Source organism: Brachyhypopomus gauderio, chromosome 8 (genome assembly GCF_052324685.1).
Source record: "Brachyhypopomus gauderio isolate BG-103 chromosome 8, BGAUD_0.2, whole genome shotgun sequence".
Taxonomy (NCBI): Eukaryota; Metazoa; Chordata; class Actinopteri; order Gymnotiformes; family Hypopomidae; genus Brachyhypopomus; species Brachyhypopomus gauderio.
The window spans coordinates 12,514,694-12,534,656 of record NC_135218.1 but is presented as its reverse complement, the minus strand read 5'-3'; the positions used below and the strand labels follow the sequence as shown (position 1 = coordinate 12,534,656).

At 39.6% G+C, this 19,963-nt stretch overlaps 3 protein-coding genes across 5 annotated transcripts; 2 read left to right on the top strand and 1 right to left on the bottom strand.

Moving 5' to 3' along the window:
- Window positions 1-69: 69 nt before the first annotated feature.
- Window positions 70-1,860, top strand: uqcc2 (ubiquinol-cytochrome c reductase complex assembly factor 2). The gene is made up of 4 exons (XM_077014536.1): window positions 70-261; window positions 816-890; window positions 1,023-1,092; window positions 1,598-1,860. Exons 1-4 carry the CDS (start codon window positions 124-126, stop codon window positions 1,702-1,704), a joined length of 390 nt encoding a protein of 129 aa, XP_076870651.1. The 5' UTR covers window positions 70-123; the 3' UTR covers window positions 1,705-1,860.
- Window positions 1,861-2,442: 582 nt separating this feature from the next.
- Window positions 2,443-5,223, bottom strand: tspo (translocator protein). 3 transcript variants are annotated; one of them, XM_077014532.1, is made up of 4 exons: window positions 5,076-5,223; window positions 3,774-3,948; window positions 3,090-3,228; window positions 2,443-2,869 (listed from the first exon to the last, which is right to left on the bottom strand). In XM_077014532.1, the coding sequence occupies exons 1-4, from the start codon at window positions 5,089-5,091 to the stop codon at window positions 2,696-2,698; spliced, it is 504 nt and encodes a 167-aa protein (XP_076870647.1). In that variant the 5' UTR covers window positions 5,092-5,223; the 3' UTR covers window positions 2,443-2,695. The 3 variants fall into 3 exon arrangements, with proteins under 3 accessions (XP_076870647.1, XP_076870650.1, XP_076870648.1); XM_077014535.1 differs by lacking the exon at window positions 5,076-5,223 and adding an exon at window positions 4,792-5,069 and having other exon boundaries at window positions 3,774-3,960; XM_077014533.1 differs by lacking the exon at window positions 5,076-5,223 and adding an exon at window positions 4,792-5,069.
- Window positions 5,224-8,085: 2,862 nt separating this feature from the next.
- frs3 (fibroblast growth factor receptor substrate 3) lies at window positions 8,086-19,380 on the top strand. Its single transcript, XM_077014522.1, has 8 exons — window positions 8,086-8,379; window positions 11,342-11,466; window positions 11,602-11,690; window positions 11,839-12,025; window positions 12,676-12,837; window positions 13,455-13,576; window positions 13,825-14,724; window positions 14,943-19,380. Exons 3-8 carry the CDS (start codon window positions 11,625-11,627, stop codon window positions 15,384-15,386), a joined length of 1,881 nt encoding a protein of 626 aa, XP_076870637.1. The 5' UTR covers window positions 8,086-8,379; window positions 11,342-11,466; window positions 11,602-11,624; the 3' UTR covers window positions 15,387-19,380.
- The last annotated feature ends 583 nt before the right edge of the window (window positions 19,381-19,963 follow it).

Sequence of the window (19,963 nt, the reverse complement as noted above, 5' to 3'; positions counted from 1 at the left end):
TGGATCTGCGCGTGTCGCCGCGTCATCGCTGACGTCGATAGAAACGCCGTTCGCATTTAGTAGTTTGGTAGTTTGTCCCTCCACGGCCTCCCGACTTTAACCCTTCGTTCACCGACAGTCAAAATGTCTGTCACCAGGTACCGCCGATTCCTCAAGTTGTGCGAGGAATGGCCAAGAGACGAATCGAAAAAAGGTCGAGATTTGGGCACCTTCTTAAGGCAAAGGGTGGCGAGTGCATTCCGCGAAGGCGAAAATACTCAGGTAACGTTAGCTTATTTGCCCTTTAAAACTACCAACACGTCGCTGCTGGTATCTGGGTGTGTTAGCAGAGGTCAGTTAGAGTGAATCTGTGAAACGTCCTGATGGTCCAGTCTAACAGTTTGGTTGGAAAGTCTCTGTAATGTAGAAACAGTGGTGGTCAAAAAAGGTTATGCATTTTGAAGCTGGACTTAAGAGTCAAGATTTATTTATCGTCATATTGATCCCTGTACCTGTATAGCTTGAAATATGATGTGATTTGTGTAGATATTTTTGAAATGTTTCTTTAAAAAGACTAGGATTATCATGTGTACGTTTGCTGTTCAGCAGGACTTGCTGCTTGTGTGTGTGCAGGCTTTGTGAAACAATTCATTAGGTAAAACTTGACTGATAGCTTATAGAAAAGATCAGTGCTGTGGTGTTTAAGTTTTTACGTTATTCAGGAAAATCCCAATTAAAGTAATGTTTGCCTTGCATTACATAGCTAGGTCAGTAAGCTTTTGGCAATATTATTTAAAAAACGTTGTTTGACTTCAAAAAGAATTTTATTCTTATAGATCGCTGACTTAGAAAAATGTGATCAGATGTATGAAAGTCTGGCCCGTATCAACAGCAACGTTTACAAAGAAAAGGTGAGTGAAGTGAGAATGTCACTATAGTGGTTTTATTGATCCTTTCAAATTTTCGTTAAAATTGAGACATTTTTAAACAGTATTGCTACACTATTATTAAACTGAATGGAATATATCTAATATTTGTTTTAGTTTCCACGAGCAAAAGACACAAGTTTTACGGGTGTGACAGTGGAAGAGTGTCGGATGTTGTTGTCAACAGGTGAGTTTTGCTGTTTAAATAACTAATATATACAGGTTTAAGACAGTAAGATTTTTTGTTATTAAGCATATATAACATTTAAAAAGTTATCTTGACCAAACATTGCACAAGAAACCTTGATCAGTAATGGGAAAATCATTAATGGGAGGATTTTAGGTCAAAACTAAAAGTGGGAATTAAAACAAGCACTCCAACTCTCATCTGATAATGGTTAAATTCATTAAAGGATTTTTTGATTATTTTTTCATGGTTTTAGTCTAAATTAATGTAATATTACAGAAATCAATCAAATCTTCCTTGCCTAATTTGTGAAATCAGCTATATGTGTGCATACTTGGAACAAACACCTATAGCCTTTCTTTCACTCTGTTCTTACATACTTTGGAAACTCTGTTTTTCAAGGTGCAAAGACTGAAATACGTTTTAAAATATTTTAATTTTTTCATCTTAATGATTGCTTATCTAACAGACCCCAGTTTCATGTTATTAAATTATTCTCCTGTAGGAAGTATGCAACAAATGGATGAAGCAAAAAAGGGATTGTGGAAGACGCTGATGGGGCGATTCTCCTCAAAACCAGAAGATGGATTGCCTGAGAAGCCTGAAAAATAGTCACGTTCACCTAAAGATACTTCTATAGTTCTTCAATTCTCAAATGTTACTTATTTTATCACTTTGTATATGGTGCATTGCCACTACTGCTGTCAGCTCAGTGTGCTTAATATCCCCTGTATTCTTGTACAATACTTAATGTAAAATGTAAATGTGCCATATGTCATGTGATTTTTCACCACAATTGAAATTTGTCTTCCACTTTTATCCATTGGTACAGTTAGAACACACACACACTAGTGATTACGCTACACATGTGCCCAGAGCAATGGGCAGCCCGGCACCCAGGGAGCAGTTGGGGTTAGGTACGTTGCTCAAGGAATCAAACCCACCACCCTTCGGTCACAAGACCAGTTCCCTAACCACCAGACCAAGACTGCCCCTAGGGTTAGGGTTGAACATAGAATTACATTATGTTCATGTCTTGGGAACCATTAAAAAGGTACATTGCACTAGACACTTGAAAAAATTACTGACTAGGCAATTAATCTGAAGATTTATCTGAAATGAATCATGATTCAAATTAAACAGAGCCACATTAATCGGTTTTAAACAGAACTTTCTCATAAGGCAAATAAGAAAATATGCACTGCATATATTACAGATGCATGTCCAGTAATTAGTAGTTTGACTAATCTGGGAAAAACCAAAACAAAACAATGGGTATGACATGAGTGTTGCACTGTTTCTTGTATATTGTGCAGAGTGATGACTTCGGCAAGGCATAACAGCTGAGCATGTGGAAGTAATAAGACATTTATTTTATTATAAAAATCTACATAGTTATTAAAATATTTTGCTGATATAAAATGAATGATGCTGCACAATCCTTTTCACTTAAATATTTATTAGTAAAAAATTTATTAGCCAATCTGATGCTGTATTAAAGACATCACATTGTGCACTCAAGATTAAAGGAAGATTCCTTGTAAAGGCCATGTAAGTTAGTGTGCCAACTGTAGTAAGTGTATATGCGTACATAGATTGCCCTCTAATCTTTTTTGGTCTCAGGGTTGTCCCTCCAGATGCAGTAGTTGAGGGTGGTAGCCAAGCAGAGCCAGCCCAGATATGGAGCCATCAGGAGGGTAGCAGTGCGGCTCACTGGGTGCCAAGACACCATGGTGGCTGCCACTGTACCTGTGAGCACCACAACTTCAATGAGTGCCTGCAAGGAGAGAAGTTGAGAATTGTCAAGCAGATTAGTTATTTATTACCTGGCTTCTTGAAAATACATTACTTTTGCAATGTCAATTACAGTTCCTAAATTGGACTCAATTGTACATGGTGTATTAAATACAATGCTACCTCAATATTATTATATGACTGACAAAATGTTAGTTGCATAAAGGCATGTCTCCATAAAGTCAAGAAAAGCACAAATTCACCAGCTTGATCTTGTGTGCCCCAAAAAAGATGGGGGTCCAGGCCCAGTTCAGTGCGAGCTGCAGGCCGTAAAGACCCAATGGTACCACAGCGTCCTCCGTGAAGCCTCCCAGCTCTTTCCAGACCAGGTATGAACCATATCTAAAAAAAATGTTTTCAAAAAAGATACTATGGGGGAAAAGCACCAGAGTAGTACAAGGTCATAAAATGACTGCCTAACTTTAGAATAACTTTTGCAAAACGGGTCATGCAAAACGTGCAATGACATCAAAAATAACGGTGATGGATACTTGAGTGTAACATACAAAGAAGAATCTAGCTAGATGCATAGAGGGAAAAGAATGGCAATTATACAAAGACAACAGAAGTTCTAACATCTTATTTTATATAGCAAATATCAAAAATAAGAGCCAATTTATATTAACTAAATTATGATGTAATCATACATTTTGTAAAACGTTGGTTGTGTTTGAACTGATTCATTTTTGTCAAGATGCATGCGAGTTGCATTCAAGTCCCAACAAGCAACTAGTTGCATTAAAGTAACAATTCTTTAATTAGACAATTACCCTTATAGGGACCAACACTGTTGCAAGTACAATAATCTGTATTCATTTTTTTAAATGGGAGCCTGGAACCTGAGAATATATAAAATGTATACATATTACAATGTGTCAAATACTAACCCCATGCCAGTGTAGAGAGATGTCCATACCACTGGAAACGCAGCATTTGGTGGCCTCCATGATGGCTTGTTCAGTGTAGTATACCAGGTCTTCACCTCCTTTCTTGTGATGTAGCCTCCAAAAAACCCACCAACATGTGGTAGGGCAGTCAAACCCAACATTGGAAGCCACATGTCTGCAACAAAGACTGCATGTTTTAAATAATTGCACAATGGCATAATGATGTACGTCAGATCTTTCTCCTGGACATCTGCCACCCTATACATCTAGTGTCTTAATACTCGATCAAGTTATGTGAGATCTTAAATACAATTTCTTAAATTTGATTAACTGAACATTAGTGACTCCATTCCAAAACAGAGAACAGTACTACAGAGTACCGACAGAGTACAGTATAAAACATACACAGCAGATGTGATTTTGTCTTGGTGAATCAATCAATTAATTCAAATAACTTAGAAAATTAACTTAACTAGTTAACTGTTAAAGCACAAACTGCCTTTGACCAACTCCCCTAGCCCAACCCAAATGCTTATCTAACTTAAAATATAGGCAACGGTTTGTGATCTGCCCAAAGTCAAAGAGACGTGCAATGTTACACAGTACGCATATCATAATGATTGGTAGTTATTAGTTATTTTGAGAAAGTCATAGTCAAATGGCTATTGGTAAATGTTATTTGGTGTGCTTTCTTCGTTCACCTGAGATGTCTTTGTTAGGCTATAGTTCTAACTATTTAAGCATTAGTTTTTAACATGCTCGTCACTTAAATTAAGACTTAAATTAACACTCGGTTATTAACACTGAGATGTGTGTATATATACAGTGTATATATAGACACACTGTAAGTCGGTTTAATAATCAGATATGAGCCACAGTCAAGTAACCCAAAGTTCGTGTTCATTGCTCGTGGTTAGCAACACAACTAAGTAGTTAAGTTAGCCCGTACAAAATTCAGTGACTCGGATAATTAGCGGTTATTCCCCAATGTGTTCCTGTGTGCGTTTAATCGTCTTACCTTTAATGACAAGCCTGAATGTTGCGTTATGCGTAAAGAAAGTTTCTTGTGACCCTAGAACTACAATGGCGTCTTTCAATGTTAGATAACAATTTTGTAGGCGTGCCCATCGAGTTTCATAACCAAGTCAACGATGAGATGTGATGTACCATTATGGTGTTTCTAACGATTTAACATTTAACTACGCTCTTTGTTTACCACTCGTTAGGCTGTAGTTAGTTTATGTAGCCTACATTTGCCCCATCAAATAACTGCTTGTTCACAAAAAAAGCATAGACACATACCCCCGTCCGCCGTCATTCAGAACCAAAAGCCCGAGAGGTGGAGTCGGGTCTGAACTCCTCCTTGTTTTATTGGATTCGAATCATTGCGACTGCTTTGATCCGAAACTCGTCGTAGCTGCTTGTTCTTAACCTTGATTAACTTTTATCACACATTTTCACAGTATTTCCTGGCCATAGTTGTAAAATGCTGGCATGAGGTAGCTGCATATATTGTGACTTGGGTGCAGCCCTTGTTTTTATTGTTTTGTGACTACAACATACACTATAAGAGGGTTCATATTACCATCTTCTAGGAATGGCTTATTATAGAAACCAGAGTGAAGGAGTCAACTTTCATTTGTTGGGAAATGTAAATTATCATCACAACTCTAGTGCCAACAATGTAGTTATAGCCAATGGGCACTTAGGCCTATTTAAAAATACAACCATGTTTATGTTCTCTGTTTAAAACCATACAAATGATGGGTAATAGACTGTGCAGACATGGGCACAGTTGTACTTCAAAGCTCATACAACACATACACATGACATATGTAAACGTCGTATTTTATTTCAGTACATCAGCATATTACAAACTATTTACCTCGACAACCAATTAGTAAAAATTACCTACCAAATTTCCCAATCATTCCCATACATTTTTGTTGATTTTAAATTGACTAATTAGCTCACAATAGACTGGTACTCATTTGCATATTTACATATTTCATTCTTGTAGATCTAGTATTACTGGTTATGTGTTGGCTGACAACTTCAGGATGAACTGGATCTCACATTTTAGGTAAAAAATAATGAGTTCATAAACACATGAGTTTGGAAGTCTTAACTGCACTGAAAGCATGTTGTGTCATGACAGTTCTTTACAATGACTAAAAGTGTACTCCATATTCAGAATTATGATTTGATTAGAATATACTTCTGCTTACATTCTGAATCTCGCTTGTGAATGTCCATAGGAAAGGATGAGATGTGTATGTACCATAATTACATAAAATTTTCAATTATCAGAGCAACAATTTTCTGTATTTGACACTGAATTGATGTACACAGACCAGTAAAAGATCACAATCGCTGAAAACGTTAAAATTTGGGCCACCAAATGAAATATTTTCATCATGTACTTATCTACTACCAATGAAAACAACTGGCAATAATAATTGTAGAATCATTGCTAAAAGCCACTAAAACCAAACCAATTTGAATTTTCTTGAACTATATGTCAATAATCTAATCTAATCTAATCTATTTGCACCCTTTCAAATCCACCTACTTTAAAAATACTTCCCACATGTAACATAAAGCCGTTACTACACCTTTCATCTGAAAGACATACCTTGCATCTACACTTGGTTACTTTTTAGTTACACTTATACACTTACAAACTGTGGCCAATATGTTGCCACACATATTGTCTCAGCTTCTTCCCTTGTTCATTATTGGCTGGTTACAGGACTACTGGACCACAGCATACTTGATATTAAATGTGTGACAGTTCATTTTCAGCCACATAGTGATGCTGGTTGATGCAACATTGCTGCAGTTTTATATGACACGAGATCACTGCTGGTATAAGTCTGGATACCCAAACATATCAAGCTATCAGAGGTCCTGACCATTGATGGAGAATTGATATATGGCTAACAAATTGTACATAATCTCTAACTGTACTAAGGTGTTTCTATTCAATTCAGGGCCGGCGCCAGAACCTATACAGTGAGGGGGCGTCAGAAAATTTCGGGGTGGCGAACGTAAGTTGTTTGTTGAACGGGGGGGGGGGGGTGGCGTGTAACGATTGTTGAGCGGCCGAGGGGGTGCCATGTTGCGATTGCTGTAAAATAACTAACTAAAAGTCAGTCTTTGAGATAGGGTTTCTAACCATGCTTATGGGCCGGCAGCTAGTGGCAATCCACTGAGTGAAGTGATTGGTCAACTTGTCTGATAGAGCTGCGCTGACCTTGCCTTGGTTGCACTCAGAGTAGTTTGGTGGCGACTCTTGCCCTGGGCTGCATCAGTGCTTGACCCAGCGTCAGCAGCATTAGCAAACGGGTGCTTTGCGTTTAAATGGTACTTCAGACTGGTAGTACTCCTACAGTAAACTAATTCCGCATTGCATAAGGTGCAAACAACTTTAGTCTTGTCAATGTCTCCATTAGGAAGCTTCTTAAAAATGAATTTTACATGAAGCAAACCTGACGGCTTTGTGGCTGCATCCATGTAAACACTTGTGCGATTTGTTGTGGTAGTCTTTGTAATCCACAGGTTTGAAAACTCGTTTCACCCCCTACTGTGCAATTTGGTTAGGAATACACCCGAGCTAAACTATCAAGGTGAAAGTCATCATAGTTTGCTTACCCATTTTGACCCAGTTCCCAACCCAACTTTAAGAATAGATTAATGGCAATATTTTTTGTATCGACCGATAAGAGTATCACATTATCGAACGCCGTTAACGCCGATAACGGCCCACCACTAATTTTAATACAAATGATAAAAATGAAATGGCATAGTCAATATGTATTTTGAATAATACTTGTAATAACCTATACTGTTTTTCTTTGCATTTGATGAAAGATGAAACACTTTTAGGGCCATCTATTTTATTTATATAGAAGTGAATGACAGGTGACTTTTTTCTGTCACTCTCTTAACAGGTCTTTCTGAAATCACTATTCCAGCTGTTTTTTTCTATAGTGTTTAAGCCCCATTATTCATGAAACCTACAAATTCCAAACCAAAATGATTAAGAACAAATCATCGTTCAAGAAGTACCACATTATCTGGAGTTTCACTGTGATTTTGTTCTGTGTTTATGCCCAGTGTAGCTATTAGGGAGAGCCATTCTATCAACATTTATTAAATAAAAAACACCTGTTTGGGAACATGCAGAAAAGTGTTTTATATTTGATTTCTCTATTTTGAGTCACAGTACAGTACTGTGGCAGATCGAGAGCTGTTGCCAACACGTCATCGTCTGATGCTAAAACACATTCACACCTCATCTGGTCCTCCAGCGTTTTCTACCTTCTTGACGCTCCACCAACCCTCGTTGTCTGCCTGAACTCTCACCCTGGTGGTCGGGAAATGTCAAAGAGAGGCCCGTGCCGCAGCAAGGGGGCGTTAAGGAAAAAACAATTGCCTTTATTGTTTTCTTTCTACCCAGTTAAAAAAAATATATCACTGAAAGCATTATCCTAACCAGCGAAAACGAGCAACGCCTGTCAGCATTCTTCCTGCAACAGCCGCTGTGGACTTCAATTTGCATCCTTGATCGGTCTCGTTTCGTATTGCAATCTTTGCCAAACATGTGAGTAGCAACCGCAGCTGAATTGTTCTGCAGCAACGCAACGTGTATTGATGCTCGCGGGACAGCGCGAGCTCTATTGCATCCTTGCTTCTATTCAGAACCTGTTAGTTTGTAGCCTGTCATTGCACTGGATTTCCGACACGATTGTTACTAGCATCCAGCTGTAGTGCATTCGTATACAGTCACTACAGCGTTTCCAGCAAGCCGCTTGTATCGAGCCGCAAGTTATTACATGATTGTTGGCACAATCGCATTTTTGGAAATGTTGTAAACTAATCTCGTTTTTATGCGTTACTAGATGATAGAATCACACTTTGAAGCCATATTTGTTCTGTTTTGGCCAATTCCTGATGTACAAAACGTTCCTGTTTGCCTTCATTAGATAGAAAAAATGAGTTTGCGTTTGCTGCCACAGAACCTGTGCCAGACCCGGTAGTGAAGGTGCGAGACTGCTCATTAATAGCTCGTTTACTGCGTAACCTTGAGCTCTGAGGTCCGATTTTCTAGCTGCCAGTGGATCTAATCTCGTTGGAAACAGGACAACCTGCTGCAGGTGTTATTGAGCGTCTTCAGCTATACATGGGACCAAGCGTACATGCATGTAGCATGTATACGGCTTTGGGAACCCATCTAGATATCAGGAATCAACGTCGTTTCTGGGTTTGATGTTAACACATTTGATGGTCTCATCGGACACTCCAAGCTCCCGTCCACCACCCACCCCCTACCCGCGGATATTTCGCCCAAATTTCATCCAAACGCCAAGTACAGTGACTAAATAACACAAATGGAGATGAAAGGCGTGATTGCAGTTGGCGCACATTCACAGGAGTGCAAGCACACTCCGGTCTGCTAGGGGAGTCTGTGAAATGCGTTTATGGGTGTTTATAATATTGTCTTTAGCCCATAGGAGGTAAAAGTAGATCCGTGCCTGGCTTCTTCTGAATAAGCATTTTAACAAATCCACCGAAAATGTTTAGTATTTCAACTAATGACATTTAGCTAGTACTCTGCGCGTACATGCTGAAGTTCAGAGCTTTCTCCGTTGTAGTGGAAAGTTAAAAAAGAACAGAAATAATCCCAGGAGAGGATATTTCACTTTTTTACAAGGTTTTGTGCTAAGGTAGGAAACGTGTTGGAGAATATTGTATTGTTGTTGTATTGTTCTTGTTCTACGTCATCTGGAGTATGGGAGTTTTGTTGTTTTGCTCTTACTTTTGAAGCAGACATTGCACTATCGCAACAAAAGCCAATGCAGTTTAAAGGACTGAACTGTGGAAAAATATTTTGAGAATTAAAAAATTATGGAGACAATAATGGAGACAAGAATTAGAAATATTGTAGAGGCAAAGACAAGTCGATTATCTAATGTGGTTTACTCTTCTGTCACAGATTTTTTTTAACTTTTCTAAATTAATATAATAGATTTTGTAAATTGTAAAGCATTACGTTTTGGTGCTAAATTATAATGCCACTCCTTTCAGAATGTCTCCACATAGTGCATCGCTTCATGAGCTCGCTGTGTCTTACTAGCCTACAATACCTTTAGGCATTTGTCATTATTTGTGTTCCTTCCTTTTCACCCCGTTCAGTTCTCGTCATCTTTCTGCTATTAAAGTTTAAAGCTGGACCCGCTAATGGGCTTTGCTAACTGTGTACACCCCTTTTCCTACAGCCTTTTAAATACATCTTCTTATTATCCATGTCGACCTCTTTTTTTGTCCCAGAGTGTTTTGCACTAAACATCTTCTAGGTGTCCTGATTGTGGCATTAGAGCTTAAAACTATAGGCCTACAGGTCCTTTTACAGTGGTTTTGCTTCTTAAGCAGGTATCTGTTATCTGTCAGGTTGGCTGTGTGAATGTGTTGATCGTGACTGTAGACAACTAAAGTTTTGTGTGATAAGTCTACATTGTCTACTACAAGTTTACGTTTCGTATTGTTTCCACATTCCATATTCTTAAGTCACAAAGTTTTGGAATACACTACAGAATTTGGGGGGCATTTACCTAAATTGCAAAATAGTTGCAACTTATTTAAAGAAAACATCATGCATCAGATTGAGTACAGGTTGTTTTAGATTGTATGACAGAAAATAAAACCTTGATACTGTATTTATGAATGGATCCAAAATAGGTATGTATTTTTAGAACAGCAGAAAGTTCTTTATATCATTTTTTTGCTTATTTATTTATTTATTTAGTTGAAAGTGTAATCGTATCTGTTGGAGGTTGTTTTTGACTTTAAAGTGTCCTGGATTGTGGATGAATTCTGTGACATATTTGACCATTACAAATGAGTGCAATGTTGAAAGTACCTTTTATATCACAATGAATAATATAGTGTGTATATATTATATATATATATATATATATAATATACATAATGAGGTCAGTAATCTTTAGTGTGGTTTAGTTTGTGTAGTGTAGTTTTAGTTTAGTTAGTAATTTGTTTTAACATTATTATTTTACTAGCATATTATACCAGTCTCAATTGGCAAGTATAGCTTTCCCTTACCCTTTCAAAGAGAAGGTCTCTTATAAACAAAATCCTACATGTTTTCTCAAATGGTTGCATTTCGATTCTAAGCCCTTTCAGAAAAACTTTCTCTTAGAATTTGTGCATTGCAGTAGTGGTCAACATTCAGTTGCAGAAACTTTCAAGGAACTGCTAGTCTTGGACTACCAATAGTCTGTGGCTCATCGTCTTCCTGACAGCAGGATGTTGAACTACGAGCTAAGCGATATATTTGTGCTTCACTAGCCAGAGCTACAGCCTGTGCACCACTTGAGAGACAGAAATGTCATGTAAAGTAATTACACTTCATATCCAGGGGGAGCCTGGGGAGGCATTGCAGATTGACTTCAATTTCTGTATCTTAATCACAGCACACAACATTATGGATAACTCCTCTGCAAAATAGGCCAGTGTGCTCACAGGAAACTCTTTTCTTTGCTTGTTAGGACATGTGAAATATTTCTGCACTGGGAGTTACTACTCATACCAGCACAAACCTCATCTGCCATGATACCCAGTAGAGGATTCTGGGATTGACGTTAGCATCACTCCCGCTGATGGCCTGGTACAGGTAATTCTTTTTACAGTGTGTTTAAAATGGAACCAGTTTAACTAAAAATTCACCTGTGAGCTGAACATGAACTGCAGGGTGTTAATTGAACATTGTCCCATTTAACATAATATCCTCCCTTTTTTTATGTTACAGGTTTCAGCTAACCTGTTGAAGCTATGGGGAGCTGTTGGAGCTGTCTGTATAGAGACTCCATCCAAGACACCCACCCCACCAAATTTAAGGTAAACACTTGCACAACTATTTTCAGTACAAAATGAAGATGCACTCAAGAAATGGACCAACATCTAAAATTCAGATACATAAAAGCCATGGAGTTGCACCTGCGCCGTGGAGTTGTTGATTCTGTAAACGAGCCGTTGTTACGTGCAGGTAACGAACGTGGACGATGAAGGGAACGAGCTGGGATCGGGGACGATGGAGCTCACCCAAACAGAGCTCATTCTGCACACGCGCAAACGCGATGCCATCCGGTGGCCGTACCTGTGCCTGCGCCGCTACGGATATGACTCCAACCTCTTCTCCTTCGAGAGCGGGCGACGCTGCCAGACGGGGCAGGGTGGGTACAGTACTGCTTAAGTTTCCATTGTCTTGGGTTAGCAACTCCTAGACTGATATTTGAGTTTGTGGTGATCGGAGAATAAGTGTGGCATTCAGTAGAAGAGACACCTTTGATTATTCAAATGGTCTAGGAATTCATAGTGTCTGGATTTCCCTGTGCTTTATTTCTGTGTCTATGGTTATTACATCTTACTGGGCTATAGAGACTCCCAGGGAAGTGGAAATGTGTAACATTTGTGAAAGTAGAGTTGACATTAATTATTTCTTTGGACTGAATTGATTGTAGTATTTATCATCCACTGGGCAGTTGCTTTTGATCTCCAATACTCTTCATGAACTGCATTCACATGAAAATATAGTAACTTGGGCTTCAACTATGTGAGGGCGAAGAAGACTATTACATGATATATAGTAGTATACTGCCTCCTAGTGGCACGATAAGTGATCAACAATGAAAAATTGGTGCGGAACACACTGAAAACAAAGTTACTATGTTAGCTAAAATATATATTTCCCTCTCTCTGGAAAACTTGCATTATATATTGATGTTGAATTTGGTTGTTCTTCCCAGTTGTATTTCTTGTACTCAATTTGTGTGTGTATGCAATAAACGCTGGAGTTAAAGTGCTCTGTTGTTTGCCCTTGCAGGGATCTTTGCATTTAAATGCTCTCGTGCAGAGGAGATCTTTAACCTCCTGCAGGAGCTGATGCAGTGCAACAGTATCAATGTGGTGGAGGAGCCCATGATCATGACCCGGCCCAGTCACGCGCCAGAAATGGACTTACCTCGAACCCCACAAACACCCAACAGTGAGACAAACACACACACACACACACACACACACACACACAAACTGCCATGTCTTATTAACCAATCAACACTTCATGGTTACAAAACTCAATTTATGTCTTTACAACAATAACCCGAACATGAATATTAACTAAGTATTAATTAAAAATTTAGGTACCTTTATGAGCGCTCTGTATGCTAACCAACAAGAACAATGCAAAGCTATTATGACAAGCTCTTTTCTGTAGCCCTATATCTAATATATAACAATTAAACCACATTAAATTATGCATCACACTAGGAAGCACTAAAACCTGTCATCCCCACAAAATATATGAGAAATGTATATAAACGTGGACAGTAGAAATATTTATATAAACTAACATAAATATAGTGGTCCAGTATCTTTTCACTACAGTTCTGCTATATGGATTTAACATGTGAATGTAATTATGTTATACAGGTATGTCATATATTATGTAATGGGACTCTGAATATCTCTGAAGCTCTTGGGAGATGTTTAGAATATTCCAGTAGAGACATACACACTTATTTTTGTTTCTAACTCCATTAATGAATCCCCTTACCTACCTGTGAATGGCTAAAGCAACTTTGTTTTGTATGTGTGTATGTGTAGCCCCTGGGTTTCCAATGCAGGCTTTTCCTAATGGATACCCCGGGTACCCTATGAGTGCAGACTCATCACAGCCCTCCCTCTCTGAAGACCACAGACACAGCCTCATGGGGATGGATGACCAGGTGAGGAAAACACTCACTCTCCAGTATTCACACACATGCACACTGACCCTCCAAGCATTGTGGTGAAATTAAGGCTGCATAGTTTGAGAATTGGGATTTAGGAACTCAGCTTTTGTCTTGGACAAGCATATATGGACCACATGTATGGACCAACTGTACCTTACTCTCACAGTCTGCATGTAGTACACTGTTACGTTTGTAAGCATACACAGCTCTTGAATGGATGCTCATTTCATATGTGTTCGCAGACACACACCTATGTGAACACAGTGAGTATGGAGAGTGACCTGTCCAACCGTCACTGTGTACACTCCTTGCCTGAGGTGCGGCCGCCCACCTTTGCCGATGCCTCCGCCACTTCAGCCGTTCGTGGAGGCCAGGTTCCCGGCCACTGCTGCCCCATGGACGACCCTCACAAAGACCCTCAGGTCTTCCTCCAGCCCGGAGCTCAGGAGGTGAAGTTCATGCTGGGTCCCACCCCAGCACAGCGCCACCTGCTGGAACGAGACCGACACGCGCCTCGGCCGCTTCGCGCGCCCGACGGCAGCTCCGAGACGGAGGGGGAGGAGGCTCCGCCCGTACACGTGTGCAACACGCACTCCTACCACCATTACCACCACCACCTGCACCGGCACCCCAGCATGGAGCCCTGCCCGGGCAGTCAGCTGACGTACGAGAACATTAACGGGCTCCGGGGTGGGCGCAGGCAGAGGCTGAGCCCCAGCAGCGTGTCCCAGTCCCAGTCTGTGGCCTCGAGTAGCAGCAGCAGCACGGCCGGCGAGAGCCACCCGCACACACACCCGCACCCGCTGCCCCTGGCGCACACACACGCTGTCCCGCTGCCACCCCAGGCCTACGCCTGTGAGAGGGGGCCGGGCATTGTCGGTCATCGCCGTTCCGCGCTGCTCAACTACGAGAACCTCCCATCACTGCCGCCTGTCTGGGAGTACCGCGCCCTTCAGCGCGAGGAAGAGGAGGAGCAGGACGAAGATGACGAAGACGATGAGTATGAGGAGGAAGAAGAAGAGGACTTTGATGAGTATGAATATTCTGAGGGGCCCGGAACCCCAAACGGGTATCACCAGGACGGCGGGGGAAGCGGTGGGATTCATCGTGATGCTCTACAGAACTACGTCAACACGGAGCAGGTGGGAAAACTCATACAAAGGCACATATCCATTCCTGCCATAGTTCTAGCCACTAGACCCCCGCTGTCCTCCGTTGTCTGAAACAGACTTACACATACATGCTCAAACACACACACACACACACACACACACACACACACACACACACACACACACACACACACACACACACACACACACACACACACTTTTGACCACGTCTTGTTTCCCTCATACAGATACAGCCTCCAACACGTCTCCGTCATGCGTGCCCCCCCCACCCTAACCCTCCTGAAAGGGGGGGGCGAGTTTTCAGCTTCGATTTCCGTCGGCAGCGGGCGGGACGTGGCGCCATCGGAAGTGCCGCCTACGAGCAGCATGGCCGCCATCCGCCCCCTCCCCCCTCTCGCCAGCTCAATTACATCCAGGTAGACCTGGAGGCCGGGGCCTCGAGTTGCCCAGGACACGGAGTAGGGGGCGGAGCTCAAGTGCCCCAGAGACCTCCCCCTCTTAAGCGCGGCATGGCTGCTGCGGCGGCAAACCCCATTTCCCGTAGAGGAGAGTGCTATGCCGTGATCGACTTGCAGAAGACAGCAGCCATGTCCAACCTTCAGAAAGCTCTGCCTCGCGATGATGGCACCTCCCGAAAAACTCGCCACAACAGTACCGACCTGCCTCTGTGAGAGGTGACTAGAGGAGTAAATGAAGAGAAAAGAGTAGAATTATGGATAAGAGCAGAAAAGTGTAAGGATGGAGCTCTGGTGGAATTATTAATCTTCTCAGCATTAAGTTAGATTGTCCCCACATTCATATTTTTAACACTCAAACCAATTACTTATTGTTGACATAGTCAGGTGAAAGTATATTTGGCTAAATTTATATGAGTGAATGCAATTTTTAAAGAAGGTCCATAATTGTTTTTGGTACCAGAGATGACCTGGTTCTATTTTGGTACGTGTTTTGGTACAAATTGTAATGAAATCACCCCTTAATAACTGGAGGCTTACAACTGTTGTAATGTTAAAGATTTACATGATAAAATAAGGTATTTTAAAGTAACAACCTCATAAAAAATGCACCTAGCTGTAGTCCCAAGCCACTCTATAATGGGCTAGCTACAGAAAGGCAAGATAAGCTCTAGTCAGAGTGCTGTGTGTCTATAAGCTTGTTCATACACAGTAATTTTGCTCATGTCCCATGTAAAGATTACATTCTATATCTTGATACCATTTTTTGCCTAGAGGAAAAAAATCCTATAAATTTTGATGATGGAAGTCTATACTTTCATTTCTTTTAGAAAAGATTTTTCAGTAAGTTGTCTCTTAGAGTAAGATGTAGACAAGAACCTTTTGAATAAGGTTTCCCCCAAAGGAAACAATTATCTGTGAGTGATTTATGTTCAAGTATTAATGGAGTGCAAATCTGAGAGTGTGTATTTATGTAAATCTGTTTTTGAAAGATTGTGTAAACATCATAGACATTTACATGCAGAGAGAGACATTCATTATTTTTTATAACTGAAGAAAAATGTCATTCCATAAGCCTTAAGTAGGCAAATTATATTTATTTAATTTATGATTATTTATGTATTTATTTGTTAAATTTTTGTATTTAACACTAATTATAGTTGAGGTTCTGCAGGCAATGAGGGAAACCACAGATTAGAGATTGCCATTTTTAGTCTTTTAAGAATTGCAATTACATGCTAAATAATAATATTATATTGACCATATATTGTGCCAAACAGCTGAGTATATTGAATCATGTGCCATTGGTGAATGTGGGATTTGAGGGCTAACTACAACAACAACTGAAAATAAAATGCAGCTCTACTCTACAACTACAAAGATTATTATAAGCTATCCAGGGATCTAACCTTTATGATTCTAACTTGTTTACCTATTCCTTAAGAAATCCCAATTGTACATCCCAGTGAGGGATGGTTTTACTGCATATTTGTTGATTAACTCAGAAGTTCTTAAATCAGTCACAGAATTCTAGTCAGCATTTACGCTTGCCCATCTACACTAAGAGGTCATCTATGTGTTAACTTGAAAATGTATTTGCATCACATTGTGATAAAGATGGTTAGAATATGGATGCTGGTTAGAATTCTGTAACTGACAGTTCATCTAGTTAAAGGAGGGGGGGGTGTCTCCAAAGTGAAAAATATAGATAATGGAAGGAAGAGTGCAGAATTTTAGTCTAAGACTAGAGTCCTATGGGATGTTAGGAAAATACCCAAAAGTATTTGCTTGTCTTAAGCAAGTAATCTATTTCCATTTTATACAGCCTATTAAGGACTTTCCACCAATTTTTCAAACTTTCATCATTGTGTAAATATACTTTGAGAACAGTGTGTTCCTCATGTTTTTTTTTCACATTTTAATGTTATAATCGCAGGTACCGCCCCAACGGCGCATGTAGTGCTTACCTGTGGTTGTCTATGAACGTTTGGAAAATAGGTGGAAAGTAATAGTGTTTTGCTGTTCAGGTGGGCAGGGAAAAAGGTTTTCACATTGAAAGGGGCAGCCATACTGGACTGAATGAAAGGCCACACTTAATTACAGTAACTGGTAATTTGACTTGTCAAAAAAGGCATTGTTATTCATTTACTTCTGTAGGACCAGCGTGAGCAAGAAGGTTTGAGTATTCATCCTCTTTTGGGTTTCATTAGGCATTTGAGATCCTGTATTTTCACTGTCACAAGGAATGCCAATTTTTAAAGAAGAACAAGAATTTTTAGAAAGGTCAAGGTTTAAAAGGAATGTAAGTTGAATAAATGTATACATTTATTAATTACATAAACCTGATATACATGCCCACTACTTAGTTATTAGATAACTGTTTCTATTTAGCTGGGCCTTACATTTCACTGCAGTAAAGCTGTAAGAAGGTTAAACCAAACAAAATTAACCTGTAACACATACACTCATACAAGTACATTACAGTTTTTGTAATGAACTCTTAAGAATGCGATGATAAACTATTTGGACACTTTTCAACATTTTTGAGAGAATCAATCTAGTTTTAACATCTATATTTTTGGTAATATGTGAAAAACATTTTGCAATAACAGCTATTGGAGTCATATCAGCGTTTGTCTAAGTTGAAAGATGACCTGTGGTAAGAACCATAGGCTTGGTCACCTTTCAAAGAGGTCTTGATCAGCACTAGGGTTGCTGTCTTTCTCAGGCCTTGTGATGATACATGTGTGCTGTGGGTACTTAAATCAGGCTCTGGGGTGTAGGGGAAATTGTATTTGTTTTAACTGTGAGAAATAGGATTATAAAGAACCTAATTGTGCCACTGGTGATATTTGCCAAACAATCATTGAACTGAAATGTATTGTTATTGGATTGCAGGAAAGCTAAGGTACAGTAGCACATATCTTAGAATCCTGTTTTCATCATTTGTGTGAGGCCTCTTTGTATTGTGATTCTTTTTTGTCAGGGTTTTCCATGGTTATCATGACTTTTATTCCATTATCAGGGTAAATCTGAAGTAGCTCTTCGCTGTGAATCTCATGTCTTGGGTCACACTTTGGACCTAGACTGGTTGCACTGAAAATATGAATAGGACAGCAATGATTCTACGCTATTGTAAATCCCACTGTAAACTTATGAGTTTCAAAATTTACGAAATATTCAAGGTTCACTTAGCATTTATGACTAATTAGTGGCTTACCTGCAGTCTTTGCTTAGACTTTCCTGAATTTGATATTTTCATCCGAGTTTTCATCAAACAACTATGTACCTCTCCTTTGATGCAATGTCATACTTGGTATCTGCATCCATTAAGTGAAAATTCTGTTTTCATCCTAACCCGAGATGAATTTTCAACTGAAGAGGGTCGCGAAGGAAACCTAACTGAAAACTGAATGACTTCCTGCAGTTGGGCATCATATATTGTCTTAATAAGGCTTAGGCAGAGCTCAATGACTGTGATGTACTGTACATTAATGTGACTATGTGCCAAATGTGTCTGAGTAAGAGAGAATGAGAGCGGTTTATGCATGGACTCTTCTTTAGAGCCTGCTGTTCTGGACGCTCTATGAACAGATGAACAGTCTTACTCTCTGTATGATTGTAACACAGAGAAAGGCGTGTAATCCGCCTACATCAGGCCATTTACACTTGATGTTTCTATTCCCCGCTGATGAAAAAAAGTGTTACTGTTTTGTCTTGGAATTTCAAATTTTTTCCAGTTGGTTTCTTTGTATACAGTATTTACATTCTCTTGTAAGTATGTATCTCTGTGTGTGTACATAACATATATATGGGTATGCGGTGGCAGTCAGCTTCTCCTGTGTTCGTCGTTGCAACACACTACTTTTGCCACAGCAGTCAAATTGTAGGATAAACAGTCCATGCATTGAACTTCATTTCATTAGATGAACAATGCATTGTCATCTCTGTACAAAGAGGTGAGAACTTCAGTAGTGTGTTGTAGTTGCAGTTCTAACCCCGTTCCTCTTCCTCACAATGCAACAGCAGGCATGCCCCATATTGAATGTTATTTTCAGTCATATAAACCTTTGAAGAGAAAGGCTTGTACAATAAAAATGAATGTGATTAAATGTAATGTCAATATTAAAAATGGAACTCTAAAGAAATATTTGTACTCACATGTAATTTTAAAATGCCACATTGGGAAAGTGCCAAATGTATCATTGCTTAGATCAGAAGAGTGGAACATAGAGTCTAAGGTAAGCGGCCTCTGTGTCCTGTTAAATTTGAGAGTCTTTCCATCAGCTGTATATTTTGAGATAATCTACATTAAGCCCTGGGCATATTTGAAAATTGTGAGATGCCACTAATAGACCAGATGTAATTTTACATACTTGTATTTTAGCACTTGTTCACTGAAAGTAATGTCTTTTTTTGTCTGTTATTATAATGGCTTACTGAATTTGTCTCCTTTTTTACCACCCTTTTTTTTACTGTGGCTCCTTGAATTGTCAGGAAATCTAGTGCTCATCTCTGAGGATTTATATCATCTTAGAATACATGGTGTGACCTGTATATGACCACTAATTTTCAATAACATGCAAAAGTAGGGGGGAAAGAATGGCTGAGGCTTAAGGTATGGAAAATCACAACATATTTTAATCTTCATGAGTCTGATTGTAGTAACAGGAAATCTCTGTTAAATTAAATATAATTGTATGATTCTTTACTACAATATTATCCAGCAAAATCTTATATTTCTTAATACATTGTGCATTGCCGCTGTTGCCCCCAGAATGTGGAGCACTCCA

Bases quoted from the DNA above. Each gene is read 5' to 3' on its own strand.
- tspo (XM_077014532.1), bottom strand. The intron at 3,229-3,773 runs GTTAGTATTTGA...CATTTTTTTTAG, and splicing joins TCTCTCTACACTGGCATGGG to ATATGGTTCATACCTGGTCT. The intron at 2,870-3,089 runs GTGAATTTGTGC...CTCTCCTTGCAG, and splicing joins GGGCACACAAGATCAAGCTG to GCACTCATTGAAGTTGTGGT.
- uqcc2 (XM_077014536.1), top strand. From the start codon at position 124: ATGTCTGTCACCAGGTACCGCCGATTCCTCAAGTTGTGCGAGGAATGG. The intron at 262-815 runs GTAACGTTAGCT...TTATTCTTATAG, and splicing joins GCGAAGGCGAAAATACTCAG to ATCGCTGACTTAGAAAAATG. The intron at 1,093-1,597 runs GTGAGTTTTGCT...ATTCTCCTGTAG, and splicing joins TCGGATGTTGTTGTCAACAG to GAAGTATGCAACAAATGGAT.
- frs3 (XM_077014522.1), top strand. From the start codon at position 11,625: ATGGGGAGCTGTTGGAGCTGTCTGTATAGAGACTCCATCCAAGACACC. The intron at 12,838-13,454 runs GTGAGACAAACA...GTGTATGTGTAG, and splicing joins AACCCCACAAACACCCAACA to CCCCTGGGTTTCCAATGCAG. The intron at 14,725-14,942 runs GTGGGAAAACTC...TCCCTCATACAG, and splicing joins ACTACGTCAACACGGAGCAG to ATACAGCCTCCAACACGTCT.